This window comes from Pimephales promelas, chromosome 6 (genome assembly GCF_988280905.1).
Source record: "Pimephales promelas chromosome 6, fPimPro1.hap1.1, whole genome shotgun sequence".
Taxonomy (NCBI): domain Eukaryota; kingdom Metazoa; phylum Chordata; class Actinopteri; order Cypriniformes; family Leuciscidae; genus Pimephales; species Pimephales promelas.
Genome location: NC_142774.1, coordinates 2,821,160 through 2,841,649, shown reverse-complemented (window position 1 = coordinate 2,841,649; position 20,490 = coordinate 2,821,160). Strand labels below are relative to the sequence as shown.

Here is a 20,490-nt window from a genome sequence, read left to right as displayed (position 1 = left end):
CACTTTTCTCAGAAAATATTATGCTATGATATGCAAACAAACAGCCATGCAAAATATGATTATACAAACTATAGATAAACAAAAAGCTAGCAAAATAGATATAAAAACCCAACCTTTCACCTCTTGTGGTTATATGAGGAAGTTATAAAATAGTTGTCACCTACACAGCAAAATCTTCAGTGTTGAAATCCTGGTGTTAAAGTCTCTTAGAGTAAAGTGTTAATTTTCTGGTGTTGAATCTCAAGGGATTAACACTAGCTAGTGTAAACCACACTCTGGCTGGTGAAAATATGTGGAGTTAAATCTAAGTAGCACCTGAGAATGCTTTGACAACACCAATAATAGTGTTACTAGTCACATCCGGGACATTTACGTGCTGGGCGGAACGAAACGAGCTGAAACTTTACTCACAGACGCCATTTTCTTTGACTCGAGTCGCAAGGCATACGAGGAGGAAACACGCATTTATTACGTGTTTTGTCGCATTTATAGATTCATTTTATAACATCATATTGTTTTATAACAATATGTATGTTCTGTGGACGAGCAAACCGCTCTCAGAGGGACATTTTCTATGACGCGCGATTCGGGGCAGACCAGGATGGGTTTGCTTTTTAACCGGGAAACAACGAAAGTAAGTGTTTTCTAATTTACATTGGCAATGTATTTTATAGTATATTGATTCATGGCGATATTTAAATGCCCAGCGCGATTAAACGGTCGAAATTCTTTTCAAAGGCGACATCATCTTTGACTAGCCTAAATACGGAGCTGACGAGGAGGAGGCTTAACGTTAACAGGGAAAACACCTACAGTAAGTGTTTTTAACATAATTTACCTCATGAATTTCATGGCATTATATTGTTTTGTAACGATATTTATGTAATGTGCGCGCCTAAACCGTCAGGTCCTGCATCTTTGACTCGTGACGCATTTCAAAAAGCAGTGCAGAATGCAGACACGGAGTTTGCTTTTAACAGTGAAAACACCGAGTAGGTAACTTTAAGTGTTTTTTACTCATTTACTGTGCTACGTGTTTTATAATATGATATTGTTTTATGACAATATGTGTGATGTGCAAATATCATAAAGTATTTATCCTCAAACTATCTTTTACTCTCGTCTGCCAGCTAGACCAACTCCACAAACTGCGGACCAACAATGCACGTGAAATTTTCACTTTATTTCCTTATTTGGAGGACCAATCTTCTTAGAATGGGTAAGCAATTATTTCAAATTAAATATTGATGCAAAATGTATTTATCAGATTAACTTTTGGTTGATATTTGGAGATGCTTTAATGTTTAAATTTGTTGATTTTTGCAATTTGTTTTTGCTAGGAGCAATTCTATGATGCACCAAGTGGCTAAGGGTACCAGGCTTGGTGTTTAAAGACTGTACAGACTAGAACCTGGTGATGGAAAGATAACAGATAAGTTAACATATGAGAGAATCATGGGCACAAACAAAAATAATCATGGCTTGGTATTACTAGATTTTCTTTGTTTCATAACACATATTTTGAATTTGTCCAGTCAAATTACTTAACAAAAGTGTGTGTGTATATATATATATAAACTTAAAATAAGATTTCTAATCAATGGTTTTCTTGATTTGACAAGTAGAAATCTCTGCCCATCACCTGCCCCCAACATTACAAAGCCACAAGAAGAGAACACCGATCCTTCCAGAATCCGGCGGCTGACTATTTAGTGAGATTTCTTAAGGTGCGTGTCCTAATTTATTCTTAAAGTGTTAGTTCACCCACAAATGGAAATTCTGTCATTAATTACTCACCCTCATGTCGTTCCAAACATGTGAGCGTTTTTCGATGTTCACAACACAAACGAAGATATTTTTAATGAAATCTGAGAGCTTCGTGCCCCTCCATTGACAATCTACGCAACTACCACTTTCAAGCCCCAGACAAAAGTACATCATTAAAGTACTCCATGCGACTCCAGTGGTTTAACATAAATGTTTATTAAACTATGCAAGTGCTGTGTTTGCAGCAAAAACACATTTACCAATTTATTAAATATTTATTTCCAACATGCGTTCATGAGAACATTACAACTCGTGCATGTTGTTGATGTGCATGTATGTGTATTGAAGAGGAATATTTTGTAAATAAAGTTGAGTTAAAATTGTGAAATTTATGTTACACCACTAGAGTCACATGGATTACTTTTGATTTCCTTTATACCTTTCCGTGGCTTTGGAAGTGGTGGTTGAATAGGCTTTAGATGAATGGACAGAAATCTCTTATATTTCATTAAAAATATATTCATTAAAGGGACTGTTCACCCAAAAATGTAAATTCTGTCAGTATTTACTCACCTTCATGTTGTTCCAGCCCTGTAAGACTTTCGTTCATCTTCTGAACACAAATTAAGATATTTTTGATTAAATCTGAGCTATCTCACTCCTCCATAGGCTTCTAAGGGATCAAAACTTGCCAGCCCAGAAAGTTATTAAAGATATTGTTAAAATAGTCCAAGTGATTACAGAAGCGCAATCATAAGTTTATCAAGCAACGAGAATACTTTGTGTGCCAAAAACAAACAGAAATTACGACTTTATTTAACTATGCATGCTTCTCTGTGGGCCTTGAGATGGTTCTCGTAGTGTAACAGTGCTTCAGTGTTGTACGTCACACACAGGCTCACTATTGGCCGACGCTGGTTGTGTGTGTGTGTGTGTGTGACGTACAACACAGAAGCGCTGCACTGTTACACTGTTAACTTGCTCAGGCCCACGCAGAAGAAAATGAATAGTTAATTTTAATATTTTTAGTTTGGTTTTTTTTTGCATACAAAAAGTATTTTTGTCACTTGATAAACTTAAGGTTGAGCCACTGTAGTCACTCTGTCTATTTTTACAATGTCTTTAATAACTTTTCTTGGCCGCCAAGTTTCAATCCCTTAGAAGGCTATGGAGGAGTGAGATAGCTCAGATTTAATCAAAAATATCTTAATTTGTGTCCTGAAGATGAAGGAAATTCTTACGGGGTTGGAACAACATGAGGGTGAATAATTAGTCAGAATTACATTTTTTTTATTAATTAAATAAAAGTTTTTTTGTTTGAGTCGATGATTGAACTTTTTTTCACTCTAAACTTGCTGTATTTATGAAACACAAATGTGTAAATGATCTGGTTTTGTGTTCTAGATACCCAGTACTACACGATTTTTCACTAAAGTTGGATCTGCACAGCCTTTTCTGCTCTGTGAAACAACTGCACTGAACTTTACAGTTAGCGACTGGATACAGCTGATCCACTCATATCCTGCTACTGTTTTTCATCTGCTGAATGTTTTTGACTCAAGCACTGCTGTACTGTTGCAAAGTCAAAGGTACTGAATTAACTTCACTGACACAGGACTCACATTCACTGATATGTTCAGGACTTAAGTATTAAACACCATTTGATCACATCATATAATTCTGATGACAGAAATCCATATATTGTGCATTCATCGTTTATTTAAAAAATTAACCTATAATGTAAACGTGCTTGTTCGTTAATAAAAAAAATAGTTTGTTTGAAACAACTGTTTACATTTTGCCTTTATTTTTAACTTTACAGTGAACAGAATTCTACTATGATCCCAGACTTTTTGGATTGTTTTGAAATAAAGTTTTTTAAGAGTAATAAAGAGTGATGTGTTTATTTCAAAGTGAAATTATTCTTTTAAATAATAAGATGGTATTGCATTGGAGAGTTGTCTTATTCAATTGTATGTTTGAAAAATTTTAATAAATGTTAAAATAAATTCATAGTAACTTGGTTTTTGGAAAAATATCTTCGGGTTTAAAAGTTTAATTTTTTTAAACTTCATCTGCATTACCATTTTAAAATAAGTATACATTATAAACATTAAATCAACATAAAAAAATACACTGGAGTTGTGTGATTAAACACCATAAAGTGTTAAATGTGTATATTTAAGAGTAATAATTTCTAACACCTTGAGTGATTAAATGAAACACTAACACAGTGTTTAAAAAATAAACACTATCGTCAGTGTTGTTTTAACACTAGCAAAGATGGACCTGTATGTTCACCCGGAAAGTGATAATTTTAACACCCATGGTGACAAATCTCCTGACATTTTTTTGCTGTGTACATGCATGTATTTATATATATATACTTTTTAATACATCTTATTTTTGATCTTTGCTTAAAGGGGTCATGAATTGATATATATATATATATATATATATATATATATATATATATATATACGTATATGAAGAGTTCAGATGCAAAAGCCTCTAAGTGCCATTTTAAATTCTCTTCTAAAATAATCATTTTTATCAAGCTTGTATATTTAAATTCAGTAATTTCACTTAAATGGCAATTTAAGTCTTCATTGCCATTTAAGTGAAATTACTGAATTTAAATATACAAGCTTGATAAAAATTAACATTCTTGAAGAAAATTTCAAATGGCATTTAGAGGCTTTTGCATCTGAACTCTCACTCTCTCTCTCTCTCTCTCTCTCTCTATATATATATATATATATATATATATATATATACACACACACACACACATATATATATATATATGTATATATATATCTCCATAACGGTGACTTAAAAAGTCCGGTTTTCTCCTTCAGAGATTCTGCTTGTTAACATCAGGTGTCTCCAATAATGCTCAATCATCACTCAATTATTCACTCATTAATTATCTCATATATAATATAATATATGATAATATTATCATATATAATATAATATTATCTCATATAATTAATTATCTCATTAACTTTAACACTCTTCAGTGTTCATTTAACACTCTGGTCAGAGTTTATATAATTCTCACTTTAAAGTGTTAATTTAACACTGGGGATTTTGTAATCTCGCCCTCACGCTCAGTCATGGCGATATTGCGAGACAGCTTTTCACCCAATGGGAAATCTCGTCTTGTTTTTGTCTCACGAGATCTCGTGTCGCACCCCTACCTATTACCAATGTATGCTTATTAACATACTTTCAAACAACATAACCCTTTATTGCTTTTGATATTCGATAGATGCTCAGTTTTCCTGAAATTATGTAAATGATGTCTGATGAAAGCACAACGTTGCATGCCAGTTTTTGAATATGTGTGTAATTCTAGCCTGAATGCAAATTCATTTTCCTCAGAGGCAGTAGCCATCAGTTTACGGTTCAGAGGCTGATAGTTGACATTATTTCTCTTTAGAGGATTTTCAATGTGAAGCCCTTTCAAGATCACAATGAACATCATTCTTCATTTAACAGGTGAGATCATTTATATTTTTTTTTTAGCTCAGGTTAAACAAAATACAAATGCTCATTTCAAATTGAATGAGCTAAACTATATTTAAAAAGAAATAAAATGGTTGCCCTTTTGTTGCTCTTTACCCACACTTGAATCCTGGCAAAAATCCCGTAGCCCTCAAACGGTATTCACTTTATAGCCCTTAATCCTGTAATTGTGGACAAATGTGGGCACAAAGGACTCAGGTGTGATCCTAATTTTTATTTATTATAAATGTTATATTACTGTCTTCGATAAAGTTTTGTCTATCCATTTATCGTGTTTTTTTATATTTTGGGGGGTATTTTTGAATTTATTTACTTCAAAAAGTACCATATTTTCTATGTAAATTATTTCTATGTAAATTAATTACTATGTAGTTTTATTTTTTTATTTTTTTAACTACATTAAAATATCATTCCAAGTTCTTAGAGCTAAAACCTAAAGATGAAGTGACATTGCTGTCACCTGGTGTCTAATTTTGGCTTATTTTATAATGTTCTAAATTACAGTTTTCCCATTCATTTCTATGGGTGCCCATTTTTGACCCAAATACAAGATTAAGGAGTTTTTTCAGATCAAGGGAAGTATTTTTTAAAAAATAAATCAAAACTATTTTGCCCACATTTGTCCAGAATATGGTTTTAGGGTTAAATTTATCATTTTAAAAAAAGTGGAATAATGTTTATTGTAAAAAAATATTGTCCTTAGATATATTATTATTTATTTATTTACAAAAATGGACAAACTTGCATACAATAAAAATAATGTGAAGAAGCGCCTATTGGAAATTATTGCCAACTGTAAACGAAAGGAAAAAAAATGAAGAATAATGAAAACATATTATGAAAAATATTAAACATGGCACAAATTCTAGTTGTTTTATAGCTTTCTTATTTACAGATATTGAAACTGTATTGAAGTACTAATTCAATTCTTGTTTGAAGAACAAGCTGGTTTATGTTTTGTTACATTTATGCATATATTTACATTTAAGGATAAATGTCATTAATATAAAATCCAATAGGTTTTGTACAATAAACATTCCAGAAAGACTGAGCAAAAGGACACACCCAAAACAAATGGCCTACAGTTTCAGAAGAAGCTTCACAATAACAGCAGGATGTATCAATGGTACTTCTAAATTGCAGAAAAATAGATATTATATTAGATCTCTTTAGGCATAATCTTGTCAAAAGTGTCATTCTGTTATTCTCCAAGGAGTTCACACACATATACTTGAGTTTACATTACATTTAGCCATCCAAATAAACCCTGAGCTGAGTGTTAAATGAACACCGAAGCAGTGTTAAAGTTAATGAGATAATTAAGTGAATAATTGAGTGATGATTGAGCATTATTGAAGACACCTGATGTTAACAAGCACTGAAGGAGAAAACCGGAAGTCACAATTATGGAGATGAGTGTTTGTTTTAGTTGCGTTCTTGACCCCCACATTATTAACTTTAGAATATGTTTGGCTATACATGAGTTATATCGGCCAGATGATCACATAGAAAAGGTGATTTGATGCCGTTGGTTGTGTCTTAACATTATCATTATATGTTGAAACACGTCATCTCGACACTTGTTCAGGTGGAACTGGGGATTGAATCACCAATCTTGTGGTTAGTAGACATCCTACATGAGTCACTTTTAAGTTTAGATTGCAGTACTACTATTGCTGTAGAGCATACCATTTTCAGCCTTTTCAATGGAATCCAAATGATCAAATTAACAAAAAAGAAACTTCTAAAAAACAAATTAGTTTATGTAGGCACACACAGAGATCAAGAATCAGCCTGTGAATCTCAACAATGGTGACAATAATAAAGCATGTTGCATTGCATTCTGGGTGCCACCAATCAAAACTCATTCATGGCTCCCATCATGCATTGCTGCGTGAATAAATAATGAGCTTATGTTCAGAGGTGATCTGTTTGTCACCATTGCTGAGATACATACGCTAAATATTGATGTCTGTGTGTGCATGCATACAACTTTTTTTTTTAAATTTGATCAAGGCTAGAAAATGGTATGCTCTACAATGGCCTTGCTACATGAAGTTACATGAACAAATTATGTTTGTTTAACGAGACCAAGTTATGTGGAACCGGTGGAACCTGTTTACATAAAAACGTTAAGTAAAGCCAACACATCATTTTTTTTGAGTGAGGGAAAAAAACACTATATCCTGTGATTTTTCTCTCTCTAGTAATCAAAGACGCACTGTGGTTACAAAGATTTACAGTAATTGATGGATTTATCTCTCTAGCGCTGCAGCTGATGATAATCACAAGTAACGTCGCAATCCTACAATCTCAAGGAAACTGGGACTGCCCTCCTCTGGCGAACACAACCTGTGCAAATGTGACTAGTTATTTGACGTGTGGTGGACAAAATGACTCTTGCACGGCCTATTCCTGCAACCCTCAGAGTGACGGCTGCTCCTGCATGGTCGGATCCTACAACTGCACCAGCGACTGTCGCTATGAAGTTTCTCCAGATATCTGCCAATACACTGCAAATTCCCGCTCCTGCCTGAGAGGTGTGTACAGCACTGTCCTCCGTGTGCACAGATTCTTTGTGTGTCATATGCTGTTTATATTCTAATTCGTCTCATTTATTTTCCTTCCAGATTTTAAGATTTCAGAGAACTCCCAAGGGGTATTTGAGAACGATTGAAAAAGATGGTCCATAAATTACATGTAGCTAATACACTCTATAATTAATGTTTACTTTCTTTCGCCCATTCTGATGCAGTCAACTGCAGATGTCCTAGTGAATCTCATTGATCGGATTGCCAATATGACGGTTCAACTGTCTCCTGAAGTGAGTCACATTTCCTGGACCTGAACCAAGGGTCATTCTCAAAAAATGTTTTGAATTCAGCTCATTTGATCATGTTTGTTAACATCTTGATACTATTACCTGTAAATATTTTATATTTAGTTTTTATTTAATTTATTTCATGAATTAAGATTTTTTTAAGAGTTGTGATAATATCTGCTAAAAAAACAACTTACTGATATAATCAGAAAAATGCCCATTTTTCACAGACAAAGCTTAAGCCTAGTCCCAGAATCAAATTAATGTTTGAGATGTTAAAACTGTTTAACTTTGTCAGTTGAACACCAGTAATGTTTTTTATTTTTTATTTTTATTCCCAAGTCATATAAAAGCTACTTAAATGTCTTAATTGCACTAAGGTCTAAGTCCTGTCTGTAAAACGAGGCCTATTTCATTTATAATGTGTGATTCTATGGATATGCAAATTAGCCCTGCCTCCACTAATGCCTAGTTCACACTACATGATTTTAAAATGTCGGGCTGAACTGTGCAGTTCACACTACATGACTTGCTCTCAGTGAAATCATGAGTGTTCAAGTTGTTTAGCTGTTCACACCACACAACACAATGTGATTGATCCACAACAGGAGGTAACTCACTACACGAGTTAACAACGCACTACATAGAGATACAACCACGATCGGATGATAAGAGCATATCATTTGTGACTCAATGAGAGCTGTTTCAGTACTATAATACGGTCTAAATCCTGAAAATAATCAAACAAATAACGAGTTGACAACAACACGATTCTATCTGGTCTAGAAACCATGTTTTGTAACGAAAAACCACGCAATAAAACGAACCAGAAATGACGCGAAACTGCAGAGAAGAACACAACACGCGAATATGGACGTCAGACAGAAACTAGTGCTGCACACTGTTTGCTCGACGATCTGCTCTGAGAAAAAAAATGCAAAAAAGAAAAAGTAAGATTTACCTGGTGTCCTCAACCCATGCGTTGCTATGATTGGCTGTACTCATGACATCACTGAGATTGAGTCGCGCGACTGCGCGAGATATCTAGCATGCTAGATATTTTTCTGAGCTCGGTGACCTGTCTGCGAGCTGTCTGCGAGCTGTCTTTGATGCGTTGTTGGCTCTTTCACACTATCGGATTGGCGAGCGTTAATCGTCCGCTAATCGCCCGCGATTTGCACGCGATAACACCCTGACTTGTCGGCGACTCAACGATTTGCAAATCGGGCTTAAATCGGGCTTAAAATCACGTAGTGTGAACTAGGCTTAACTCACACTGTTAGACCTTACCAGGTTTTTTACAGTAAAATACTGGCAACACTGTTGTTGTAACTTTTCATCTGAGGCGTTTAAAGACTCCATTTGTTCAATTATTATTTCTAAAGGCACACGACATTGTATAAAATGCCATTACCTTGTATCTTACATGATGGCCCCGTAGAAGCAGAACGGACGCTCAAGTCACAACCGTAACTTTTATGTTCTAAAATGTATTTATGTCACTATTTGACTCAAAAGTCAAGGAGGTAGTTCATCACCATATTTTGAGATTGACCCATAGATTAGTTATTTCACTCTTTTGCCATAGAAATCATTTGCATTTTACAGGAGCCTCTCTGTGGTTTTTGATTAGATGGCGGGAGAATATTTGAAGATCATTGATGCGGTCCAGATAAAAGTTTCAGACTTGGGCAGTAATGAAAATAAAGATAAAGATCAAATAGTGTCATATGGAAACAGATATCTGAACGCCTTTGAGAACCTGGTGTCTGCACTGGTGAGGCCAACAGAAACGCACGACTTGCAGAATATTACTCTCACCAATACAGGTAAAGAGCCTTCCTGTTTGTACTTGTGTGTTTGACACATTTGAAAAACAAAGCTGTGATGATGTGTGCGTCATAGTCAAATGTTCTTCTGGATGAAGTCAGCTTTTCCTGTATGTTTTTCTATTTTTATTTTTTATAATTGCATAATTGGTTCAAATCTAAGACTTTTTTTCCACTATAACGAAAGCTTTTGTCAATTACAACGTTTTTTTATGACTGTTAAAGAGTCTTACTGGAAGTAATTCAATATATATTCAATATATATATAGATTGTATGCTTTGTTTTCTTTCTTGTAGAAGTAAGAGTTCTTGCGGTTGGACCATATGCAAGTGTAAAAGAAATCCCTCCGATCCGTACAGAAAAAGCTCACATGGATATTGACCTTTATGAGATTGCCAATAAGAGCAGTGTGAGAAGTATGAACAGTACAAATAAAAATACACATGTGAATATACCTAAAGTTGTTTGATTTTTTTTCCCTTTTTGTGCAAATTGATGTGACTCATTTTATGTTGGTCCGCCACACAGAATCAGCTGCTGTGGCTTTCATGAGTTATAACAATATGGAGAATCTACTGAAGCCAGACTTCTTCAACACATTAAATGACACGATTAAAACCATGATGTCCACTGTGATCTCAGCTACTCTTCAAGAAACCACCAACACTAAACTCACCAAACCAGTCAACTTCACCATTAAACACATCAGAGTGAGTTAATATTTATGACTCCTACAAGACACTGTTCTGATCTAGCAAGGTTTACTGTGAAGCCAGAAAAGATGTGTTGGAAAAACAAATTCTCTGACGTACAATGTTGTGTCTTCCCTGTGAAGGACTTCAACTCCAACGGTTCTCTGTCCTGTGTGTACTGGAATATCAGCGAGTGGATTGTAGATGGTTGTTCTGTTTTAAAGACCAACGGCAATTACACTGTGTGTTCGTGTGTTCATCTGTCCACATTCGCTCTCATCATGCAAACCAGCCGCCCATCAGAGGTACGAGAACATTTCTAGTGAGCATTGAAGAACAGCACAGATTTAGCACTCATGTTCTCTGACATGTTTTCTCAGAGCGACTCTCTGCTGGACCTGTTGAATTTGGTGTGTGTGACCGTGGGGTTGGTGTTCTTCAGTTTGGCCCTGTTGACCTTTGCCCTTTGTCAGTGGAGTCCTGGAGTGAATAATGTGGCTCGAATCAACCTCTGCATCAGTCTTCTGTCGGCTCACCTTCTGTTCCTGCTCACACAACAGTTCCTGAGACTCATACGCCGTCATCAGGTGAGAATGATGAAGGAGCTCTACAGCTCAGCACAGTCTCACTGAGAATCATCATAACCGTCTCTCATGATCTCCAGGTGTTGTGTGCCGTGATATCAGGAGTGCTGCACTTCCTCTTTCTCTCCGGCTTTGTGTGGATGTTCATTGAAGCTGTGCTGCTCTTCATCTGTGTGAAGAACCTATCACAGATCAGCTCCAAAAAGAGGGAGGTGCTTAGCAGTGGATTCCTGTGTGTGATTGGATATACGGTTGCTCTGGTTGTGGTGTCCGTGTCTGTCGGGCTGTTTCCTGGAGGATACGGCAGTGAACAGTGAGTTGTTCTTTAAAGTCAATTTGATTAGAAGCAAAAACTGTAAGTCAGCTCTGGGCTTTTGTGACATCTCTGCCATCTGATTAAAGAACATTTTTACAAACACTGTACAAAAAACGAAATGAAAATAATAAAAACGTAAAAAACACCAGACATCTTATTTTTTTACAAATTCATTCAGTTCTTATATCGTGTTTCCTCTAAACAGCTGCTGGATTAAAATTGAAAAAGATTTTATTTGGAGTTTTCTGGGTCCTGTTTGTGTCATACTAGCAGTAAGCACATTTCTTATTTCTCGTGAATTTAATTAAAATTTAAAGGAAAACAAGGTGATTCACTTTTAGTTTCTACTTTTCAGTTAAACACGATTCTCTTCATCAACATCGTCATCAGTCTGAGTTCAACTCTCAAAAATCTGAACGCTGAAGTTTCACAGATGAAACAATCCAAGTAACAAACATTATAATTTGAACAATCCATAGGGAAAAAAAGAGTCAATAAATACACATTAACTCTTTCTCTGCAGGATAATGACATTTAAAACACTGGCTCAGTTTGTGATTCTCGGTTGCTCCTGGATTCTGGGTTTCTTCACTCGTGACAAGAAGGAGCTGGAGATCCTCTTCCTGATCTTGAACTCCCAGCAGGGAACCTTCATCTTCCTGGTCTATTGTGTCCTCAATAATGAGGTCAGATATCACTCAATTTACCACCATATTCCATTCAAAACTGAATATGAAAGAATATTACAGTTGTTTTCATGAAGGTCCTGTTCTTATTTTGGCAATCTGTCCCAGCAAGCAGGAAACATTCTCAGAACATTTGCTAACATTCCCTATTGGGTTAATGTTTTAAAGAAATGTTCAAAGAAAGTTTTAAGGATGTTTTCTCATTTCAAATAATGTTTCGGTCAAATGTAAACTAAGACATAACTGTAATATTTTGTGTCAATAGATTTAGATTTTTTTATTAAGACACACAGACATCAAGATTCAGCATGTGAATCTCAACAATGGTGACAATAATAAAGCATGTTGCAGTGCATTCTGGGTGCCACCAATCAAAACTCATTCATGGCTCCCATCATGCATTGCAGTTTGAATAAATTATGACCTGAACTGTCTTTTTTTGTAATTAAATAGTTAGTTTTCACCATTGTTGAGATTCATACATCCATGCTTCATGTCTGGTAGTTCCTTCACATTAAAAAAAAATATTTTATCAGAACAAGTTTAAAGAAATCCTTTGGAATATATTGAAAATTCTTGCTCTTATGCTGTAGAATCACTGTGATGGTGCAATCGACAATATAAATTTAAGTTAGAGATTAGGCTAGTTTGATGATTCAGGTAAAATTATGATTATGTCAAAACATAACCTCACCTTTTAAGATCACCTTTTCTCTTTGTTCATCTGGCAGGTAGAAGTCAGTTACAACAGTCAAACAAAATATAAATTAAAAAATGTAAGGACACACTGATCTCCATAATGGTGACTTAAAAACATTTATCGGATGTGCCTTTCGTTTACACGGCGACGGCGTTTTGGGGGGTTAAAAACGCAAAAAAGTGAAACCACCCTCCAGAGTGGAAATCTTAAAAATGCTCCACCGCCACGTTCCCGTGTAAACGGTAAAAAGTCTGCTTGACAGTGAAGGTTGTATGCAGGCGTGCGGGCTTAGTGTTGTTGTAGTATGCACTCTTAGCCGCCTGGAGTGCATACTACATTGAATTTCACATTATTAGAACTTCATGGTAACGTTCCCAGAACGTTTTTAGAACAAAACGTTTCTAGAGAACATCAGAGGCAGATATTGTTGAAAAAATATAATAAAAATATCTTGAATTAAAAAGAAAATACTCAGCAATGCTGTCGACTTATGAATTTACACATTGTTTGTCTTAAAGTGTATTAATAACACCACATAGACATATAAACAACATTAAATGATGGTTTATTAACAAAGTTTGGGAGGAACACGTTCAATCACATCATTCCTACCAGCTGTCAACAATCAGTACTCAACATGTCTACCCCTCCAGCAAAATGAGTTGAGGCCAATTTTTATATATATATATACACACACTCATTTGACTCCCCGTCTCCTCACACTAGCCTGGTTACTTTCCTAACAAGATATACGGGGCGAGTACTCAAACTATTTGCGATAATTTCTAAATGTTTATAAAAAAAAAATGTTGCCAAATGACAGCGTTTCCATTAACCAATTTTATGCGACGAAAACCATTTTTTTTTTGTTCTGTCTTTTCTTCTCCTATCTGCTTCAAGGTCTTGATTGTGGTGTTTTCTTGTGGTTCTTCTGTCTTTTATGAGTTTAATAAAGAACTCTGACTCATCTTCAGTCCAAACACACCACGTCATCTAAGCCAGGGGACCTTTAAATGTGCAAAAACTGTTTTCATCTCAGTTTTGAAAAACATTTTTTTTTCGAATTGCCCGAAAACCACTTCATGTCATCATAAAGATTTTTGCAATATATGAGAGTTTTTGCGCAAAGCGATGTGTTTCCATTGGTCGTATTTGCGCTATTTAAATTTGCACAATCTGAAAGGTAATGGAAACACAGCTTGTGTTTACTTCAGAAAGCCTCTTAAAACACTTTGTCTTGCCTGTTTATTAGAAAGAAATGCCATTGTGGTTCATGAGTTTCAGAGGTTACATTGATGTCATGAAGTCACTCAGCTCCTCTCGTCTCATTCTTGTCCAGGTCAGAGAGCAGTACAGGAAGTTCTTCAGATGTCTTCGCTCTGGACGCAAAAAACACTGAGGACTACACCATCATCTTCAGGAAATAAAGTGCCATTACTATGCAGGTGGTGTTGTCACGTTTACAGCTTGTTTTCCCTTGTCTCATGGTTAAGGACTTTTATGTTGAAGTATTTTTGTTCTATTGTTTCTGTGTTCACTTCCTGTGTTTAGTTCCTGCTTGCATTTGTTCCTTATTCTCTTATCTGTGTCTATAGACCTTATTCAGAGCAGCACCATGATGGGTATGAAAGTGAGGCTGTGAGGGATAGACTTACCGTGTTTCCAATGGCATCCGCTGTAAAAAGCTGAATAAAGCGGCTAGATTACTTACAATTTTCCACAGCTTACATTGTCGGGACTTTTTTGTCAACTGAAATTTCTTGGAAAGATATTTTTCAAGTGTTTCATGAGCAGAACAATCCGAAAACACATTAAATAACAGTACAGTAGTGATGTTATGTATGACACTGAAGCTTCGATGCGCGTATCGTAGGCCTACATTAAATCTTATTGAGTAATATATGCTTATATTATATTTTATTGTCACAATTTAATGGGAAAATGAATTTATTAAATGAACAAATCAAACACAAACATGTAAGGTTTTTATTTGTAGACATAACATTGAAACTCTGTAGTGTGTTGTGGTTGCTTCATCTGCCAGAGCTTCTGGCTGCTTTATTTTAAATAAGCACCAGATGTCGCTGTTCTCGACGCTCTCGAAGCTTTGAATCTTTTCCCTGAGTGGAAAGCCTCATTGCTTCATGAAGCTTCATTTCCCCATCCCTACAGTACAGCCCATTGAAGAGATGCATGTCTATCCCTCACAGCCTCGCTTTCATTCTCACTAAAAATCAAAGATGGCGCTGCCGTGAATAAGGCGTATAGCTACCCTCATTTTTCATATGGCCACTCATTGCCTTCAGCTGTTCCTCATTAACCCTCGGTTTACTTGTGTATTTATTCCCTGTGTTTCCCTGTGCATCCTTTTCCGTTTTTTTTTTTTTATGTGGATTGTCTTTGTGTTTGGATTCGATGTTTCTGCATCAATTTGCCTCCCTGATGCTTCATTACAGATGTTATGATTACAGTAATAGACACAACACAATCAATGTATTCGATGTTAAATATAATCTCAGCAAATCTCTGCATATGGTAAAATAAAAATGTACCAGTCGTTTGATAAATACTTTAGAACTTCTAAATGGTATTGATGTAGTGGATTTACCTTTATAACTAAACTATTAAAATAAGAACAGATATGCCAAAATCTGCATTGTCATATGGCTTATATTTTTGTTTCTAAACGCGTGAATGAATGATGATTTTTGCTTTCAGTCAGGTTTTATTAAAAAAAAAAAAATTGTTACAAAGGAATGTCTTAATAAACAGTATGATATCAGTGTGTTTGTGAACATGTTTTTCCTGATTCCATAAAATACTATATATATATATATATACACTCACCGGCCACTTTATTAGGTACACCTGTCCAACTGCTCGTTAACACTTAATTTCTAAGCAGCCAATCACATGGCGGCAACTCAGTGCATTTAGGCATGTAGACATGGTCAAGACAATCTCCTGCAGTTCAAACCGAGCATCAGTATGGGGAAGAAAGGTGATTTGAGTGACTTTGAACGTGGCATGATTGTTGGTGCCAGAAGGGCTGGTCTGAGTATTTCAGAAACTGCTAATCTACTGGGATTTTCACGCACAACCATCTCTAGGGTTTACAGAGAATGGTCAGAAAAAGAAAAAACATCCAGTGAGCGGCAGTTCTGTGGGCGGAAATGCCTTGTTGATGCCAGAGGTCAGCGGAGAATGGCCAGACTGGTTCGAGCTGATAGAAGGGCAACAGTGACTCAAATAACCACCCGTTACAACCAAGGTGGGCAGAAGAGCATCTCTGAACGCACAGTACGTCGAACTTTGAGGCAGATGGGCTACAGCAGCAGAAGACCACACCGGGTGCCACTCCTTTCAGCTAAGAACAGGAAACTGAGGCTACAATTTGCACAAGCTCATTGAAATTGGACAATAGAAGATTGGAAAAACGTTGCCTGGTCTGATGAGTCTCGATTTCTGCTGCGACATTCGGATGGTAGGGTCAGAATTTGGCGTCTACAACATGAAAGCATGGATCCATCCTGCCTTGTATCAACGGTTCAGGCTGGTGGTGGTGGTGTCATGGTGTGGGGAATATTTTCTTGGCACTCTTTGGGCCCCTTGGTACCAATTGAGCATCGTTGCAACGCCACAGCCTACCTGAGTATTGTTGCTGACCATGTCCATCCCTTTATGACCACAAACTTCTGATGGCTACTTTCAGCAGGATAATGCGCCATGTCATAAAGCTGGAATCATCTCAGACTGGTTTCTTGAACATGACAATGAGTTCGCTGTACTCAAATGGCCTCCACAGTCACCAGATCTCAACCCAATAGAGCATCTTTGGGATGTGGTGGAACGGGAGATTCGCATCATGGATGTGCAGCCGACAAATCTGCGGCAACTGTGTGATGCCATCATGTCAATATGGACCAAACTCCCTGAGGAATGCTTCCAGCACCTTGTTGAATCTATGCCACGACGAATTGAGGCAGTTCTGAAGGCAAAAGGGGGTCCAACCCGTTACTAGCATGGGGTACCTAATAAAGTGGCCGGTGAGTGTATATAATAGACTGACTCTAATTTGAGAAGAATCGTTTTAAATCAAGTCATCTTCTGCAACATACATGTATTTAAAATGTAACATAAGAAAGTCTAAACCTGTTGAGTGCACTATCCCAAATATGGCATTTTTATAATGAATAGTGACGTGGCTTAACTGCCAGATACTGTACATACGTGCTCAGCACTTGTCATACATCACAAATATGTGCAGTGTTTTCAAACATGTTTAATTTAGGTTTCAGACATTTAAATACGCGAGTAAATCAATACATTTTGGAGTTTGTAAAATACACACTGATGTCTAATATAATTTGCAGACGTGTGTTATTCACATCAGATACACATAACTATAATCCAGTGTTGTAGTACTCGAGACTCGGACTCGTCTCGGACTCGGTCTCGAGACCATATTTTAATGGTCTTGGTCTTGTCATGGACTCGTGTCCATTTGGACTCGGAATTGACTCGTACTCGAACATTTTTTTTTTTTAGGACTCGGACTTATTCCCGAGTCCACTCGAGTTCAATTAAAAATGTTTTTCATGATTATTAATGTATGTTAATAAAATATTTCTTTAAATTGATTGACACTTCCAGTGATTGGTGATTTTCTAGTGCGCAACTGCACATGACAAATTGTAATAAAATTACTTTTAACACCACCTACTATGTGGCCTTTTTACCCTAAACTGATCATATTTGTTAAACTCTAAGTAAATTCAGTAAAAAAAAAAGGATTTCTCTAAGTAAATAAAAGTAAATTAGGTAATCAACCCTCACTGGTCTCGGTCTCGACTCGGACTCGACCGTCTCTGGTCTCGGACTGGACTCGGACTCGACTCTCTATGGACTAGGTCTCGACTCGGACTTGACTCTCTCTGGTCTCGGTCTCGACTCGGACTCGACCGTCTCTGGTCTCGGACTGGACTCGGACTCGACTCTCTATGGACTAGGTCTCGACTCGGACTTGACTCTCTCTGGTCTCGGTCTCGACTCGGACTCGACCGTCTCTGGTCTCGGACTGGACTCGGACTCGACTCTCTATGGACTCGGTCTCGACTCGGACTCGACTCTCTCTGGTCTCGGTGTCGACTCGGACTCGAGTGAGGTGGTCTCGACTACAACACTGCTATAAAGTTTACTCTGTTCTTCTCCCAGTTCACCGGCCACTTTCTTACATGTATTTCGAGAGAAGCTGATGAATTTTCATGCCAAGCCCGGAACACACCAAGCTGACGGTCGGCCGTCGGGCAGATTTTGTGCGTCGCCTGACTAAGTTTCCTCAGTTTGTTCTGCACGGTTCCGTGCCGTTGGCTGAAAATAGTCCTCGCCTGCTTTGTTTCGACATGTTGAATCAGCGTTGGGTCGTCGGGGAAAGAGAGAACTCTGATTGGCTGTTCAGCTTAGTGAAGGAGTCAGTGCACAAGAATAAAAGCAAAACAGCAAGCAAAGAAGTCAAAACGGTAAAGTTAGAAGGCTGTTCTTATGTTACGTCATCTTACCTGAGTGTTCCTTGGCGAATATTTCAATATTAAAATGAGCAGAGTGGAATAAAGAAAGTGTTTAGCAGGATTGATATTCAAAACGGTAAGCACTCGCTGCTTTTGTTTACGTTATGTGAATCTGCAGCCGGCAGGGTCGGTTTTCCTTTTTGAATGACGAATATGCAGTAGACTAATAAATCTGCAGAAATAGACAGTTGGCTCATTAGACGCAGGCGCAGAACGCACATTATAGCTGACAGTCGCCTGTAGTTCTCTCGGTGTGTTCAAGTGCAGCTTTTTACCTCGACGAGAGCGGACGAGAGGCGACAACACAGACGGCTTTCATCAGCGCTAGTTCGTCGGCGTCGGAATCAGAGTAAACAAGATTAACTTTATTGTTGATGTTTACAGAAACAATGCACAATTAGCTAAGAGTAATTGCACTAGAGTTAGCTAACAGCTAGTTACATCTTGTCTCATCCCTGATAGCAAACTGACTCCGGAACGGATCTGCCGCGGAGGTAAGAACAAGGTCCGGAGTCCAACAACGGATCCGGAACAGATAAGGATTGCGGATCCAGACTAGATCTGGACCAGTTCATTTCGGTCTGAAAACCTTTCAGATCACTCATTCAAAACTAGTAATCTGGCCAAAACTACAAAAATATTTCAAATTTATTGGTGGACCAATATTAGATGGACTGCCCACTAAACAACATGATGTCCAAAAGATGTCTTTTCAACGTCTTTGTCACAAAAGTCGGATGTTGAAAAGACGTCCATTGAGGAGCCAGAATTAAAGTTTTTATGACGTGTTTTTTTTGACGTCTTGCACGTCCGATATAGACGTTCATCAAACCTTCGTACAAGTTTAAAAACTAGGTCAAATGTGGCCATCGTGTTTAAAACTCATGATTATAACAATGCAATTTCCTTACATTGTTTAGATGAGGTTTAGATGTTGATATGTTTTATTTTAAGTCACCATTGTGGTGATCAGTGTTTGCTTTAGTTGGGCTCTTGGTCCCAATTTTTCTTACTTTAGCTTTTCTATGGGTTGTTGTAACTGTGTGTTTGTATAACACTATTATTGTTGCAGAGAAAGCCAAGAAAAAGTAAGATCGGCTGTTATCAGCTCCTTGTTGTTGATGACAGAATCTCAAAGTGGGCATTTAATGTTGTGATTTTGATTTTTGTTTTTATATCTGCCATTTATAACCACCTATTTTGTGGAACTGAGTTATTTAGATCAGTATCATTGAAATTAACACTTATTTGAAGGTGAACAAAAAAAGCATGTTTAAACACACAGACAACAAGATTTTGCGTATGTATCACAAGAACGGTGACAATAAAAAAAGCTTCATGCTGCAATGCATGATGGGTAGCTTTCAAAGTACAAAACATCCTCGATTCCCAAGCTTTTTTGTTTTGGTTGTCACCGTTGTTGAGAATCATATGCAAAATCTTGATGTTTGCAGTTTGTATATGTGGTTGTTAGGGCTGTGCAAAAGTTAATTGCGATTAATCACATCCAAAATAAAAGTCTGTGTTTACATAATATATGTGTGTGTGCTGTATATAATTATTTTGTATATATAAATACCTATGCATGCATGCATATATTTAAGAATGATTTGCGCTTAAATACTGTATATATTTATAAATACATAATCTATATTATATAAATATTTTATATATGAATAACACATTTTCTTAAATAAATACATGCATGTCTGTGTATTTATACATGTATATACAAAATAATTATATACAGCACGCACAAATATATTATGTAAACACAGACTTTTATTTTGGATGCGATTAATCGCAATTAATTTTTGCACAGCCCTAGTGGTTGTATATGTTTTGATGAGGGGAAAAAATATACGAGAGCGGATTAGAACCCATGAGAAAAAGGGACACGTTTGTGTGCGTTTTGATTTGCGATTTCACCAGAACGAATCTCCAATAGAGTTAACGGATTGAAGCGCGTTTCCGAGAGAAGACAACACATTTC

General features: G+C 36.7%; 1 protein-coding gene and 1 long non-coding RNA gene across 2 annotated transcripts; both read left to right on the top strand.

Annotated features, from left to right (window-relative positions):
• The first annotated feature begins 238 nt into the window (after positions 1–238).
• On the top strand, positions 239–1,747 carry LOC120468906 (uncharacterized). The gene is made up of 5 exons (XR_016168990.1): positions 239–634; positions 739–814; positions 908–992; positions 1,131–1,219; positions 1,341–1,747. It is a non-coding gene; the product is annotated as an uncharacterized LOC120468906 (long non-coding RNA).
• A 3,457-nt stretch (positions 1,748–5,204) lies between these two features.
• Positions 5,205–14,793, top strand: LOC120487602 (adhesion G protein-coupled receptor E3). Its single transcript, XM_089132711.1, is given in 15 exon segments — positions 5,205–5,274; positions 7,569–7,841; positions 7,932–7,960; positions 8,057–8,125; positions 9,756–9,951; positions 10,249–10,368; positions 10,481–10,662; positions 10,788–10,949; positions 11,025–11,231; positions 11,309–11,541; positions 11,750–11,816; positions 11,900–11,991; positions 12,068–12,230; positions 14,270–14,298; positions 14,300–14,793. Coding segments are annotated over 15 exon segments (1,905 nt in total). The 5' UTR covers positions 5,205–5,249; the 3' UTR covers positions 14,358–14,793.
• Positions 14,794–20,490: the final 5,697 nt, after the last annotated feature.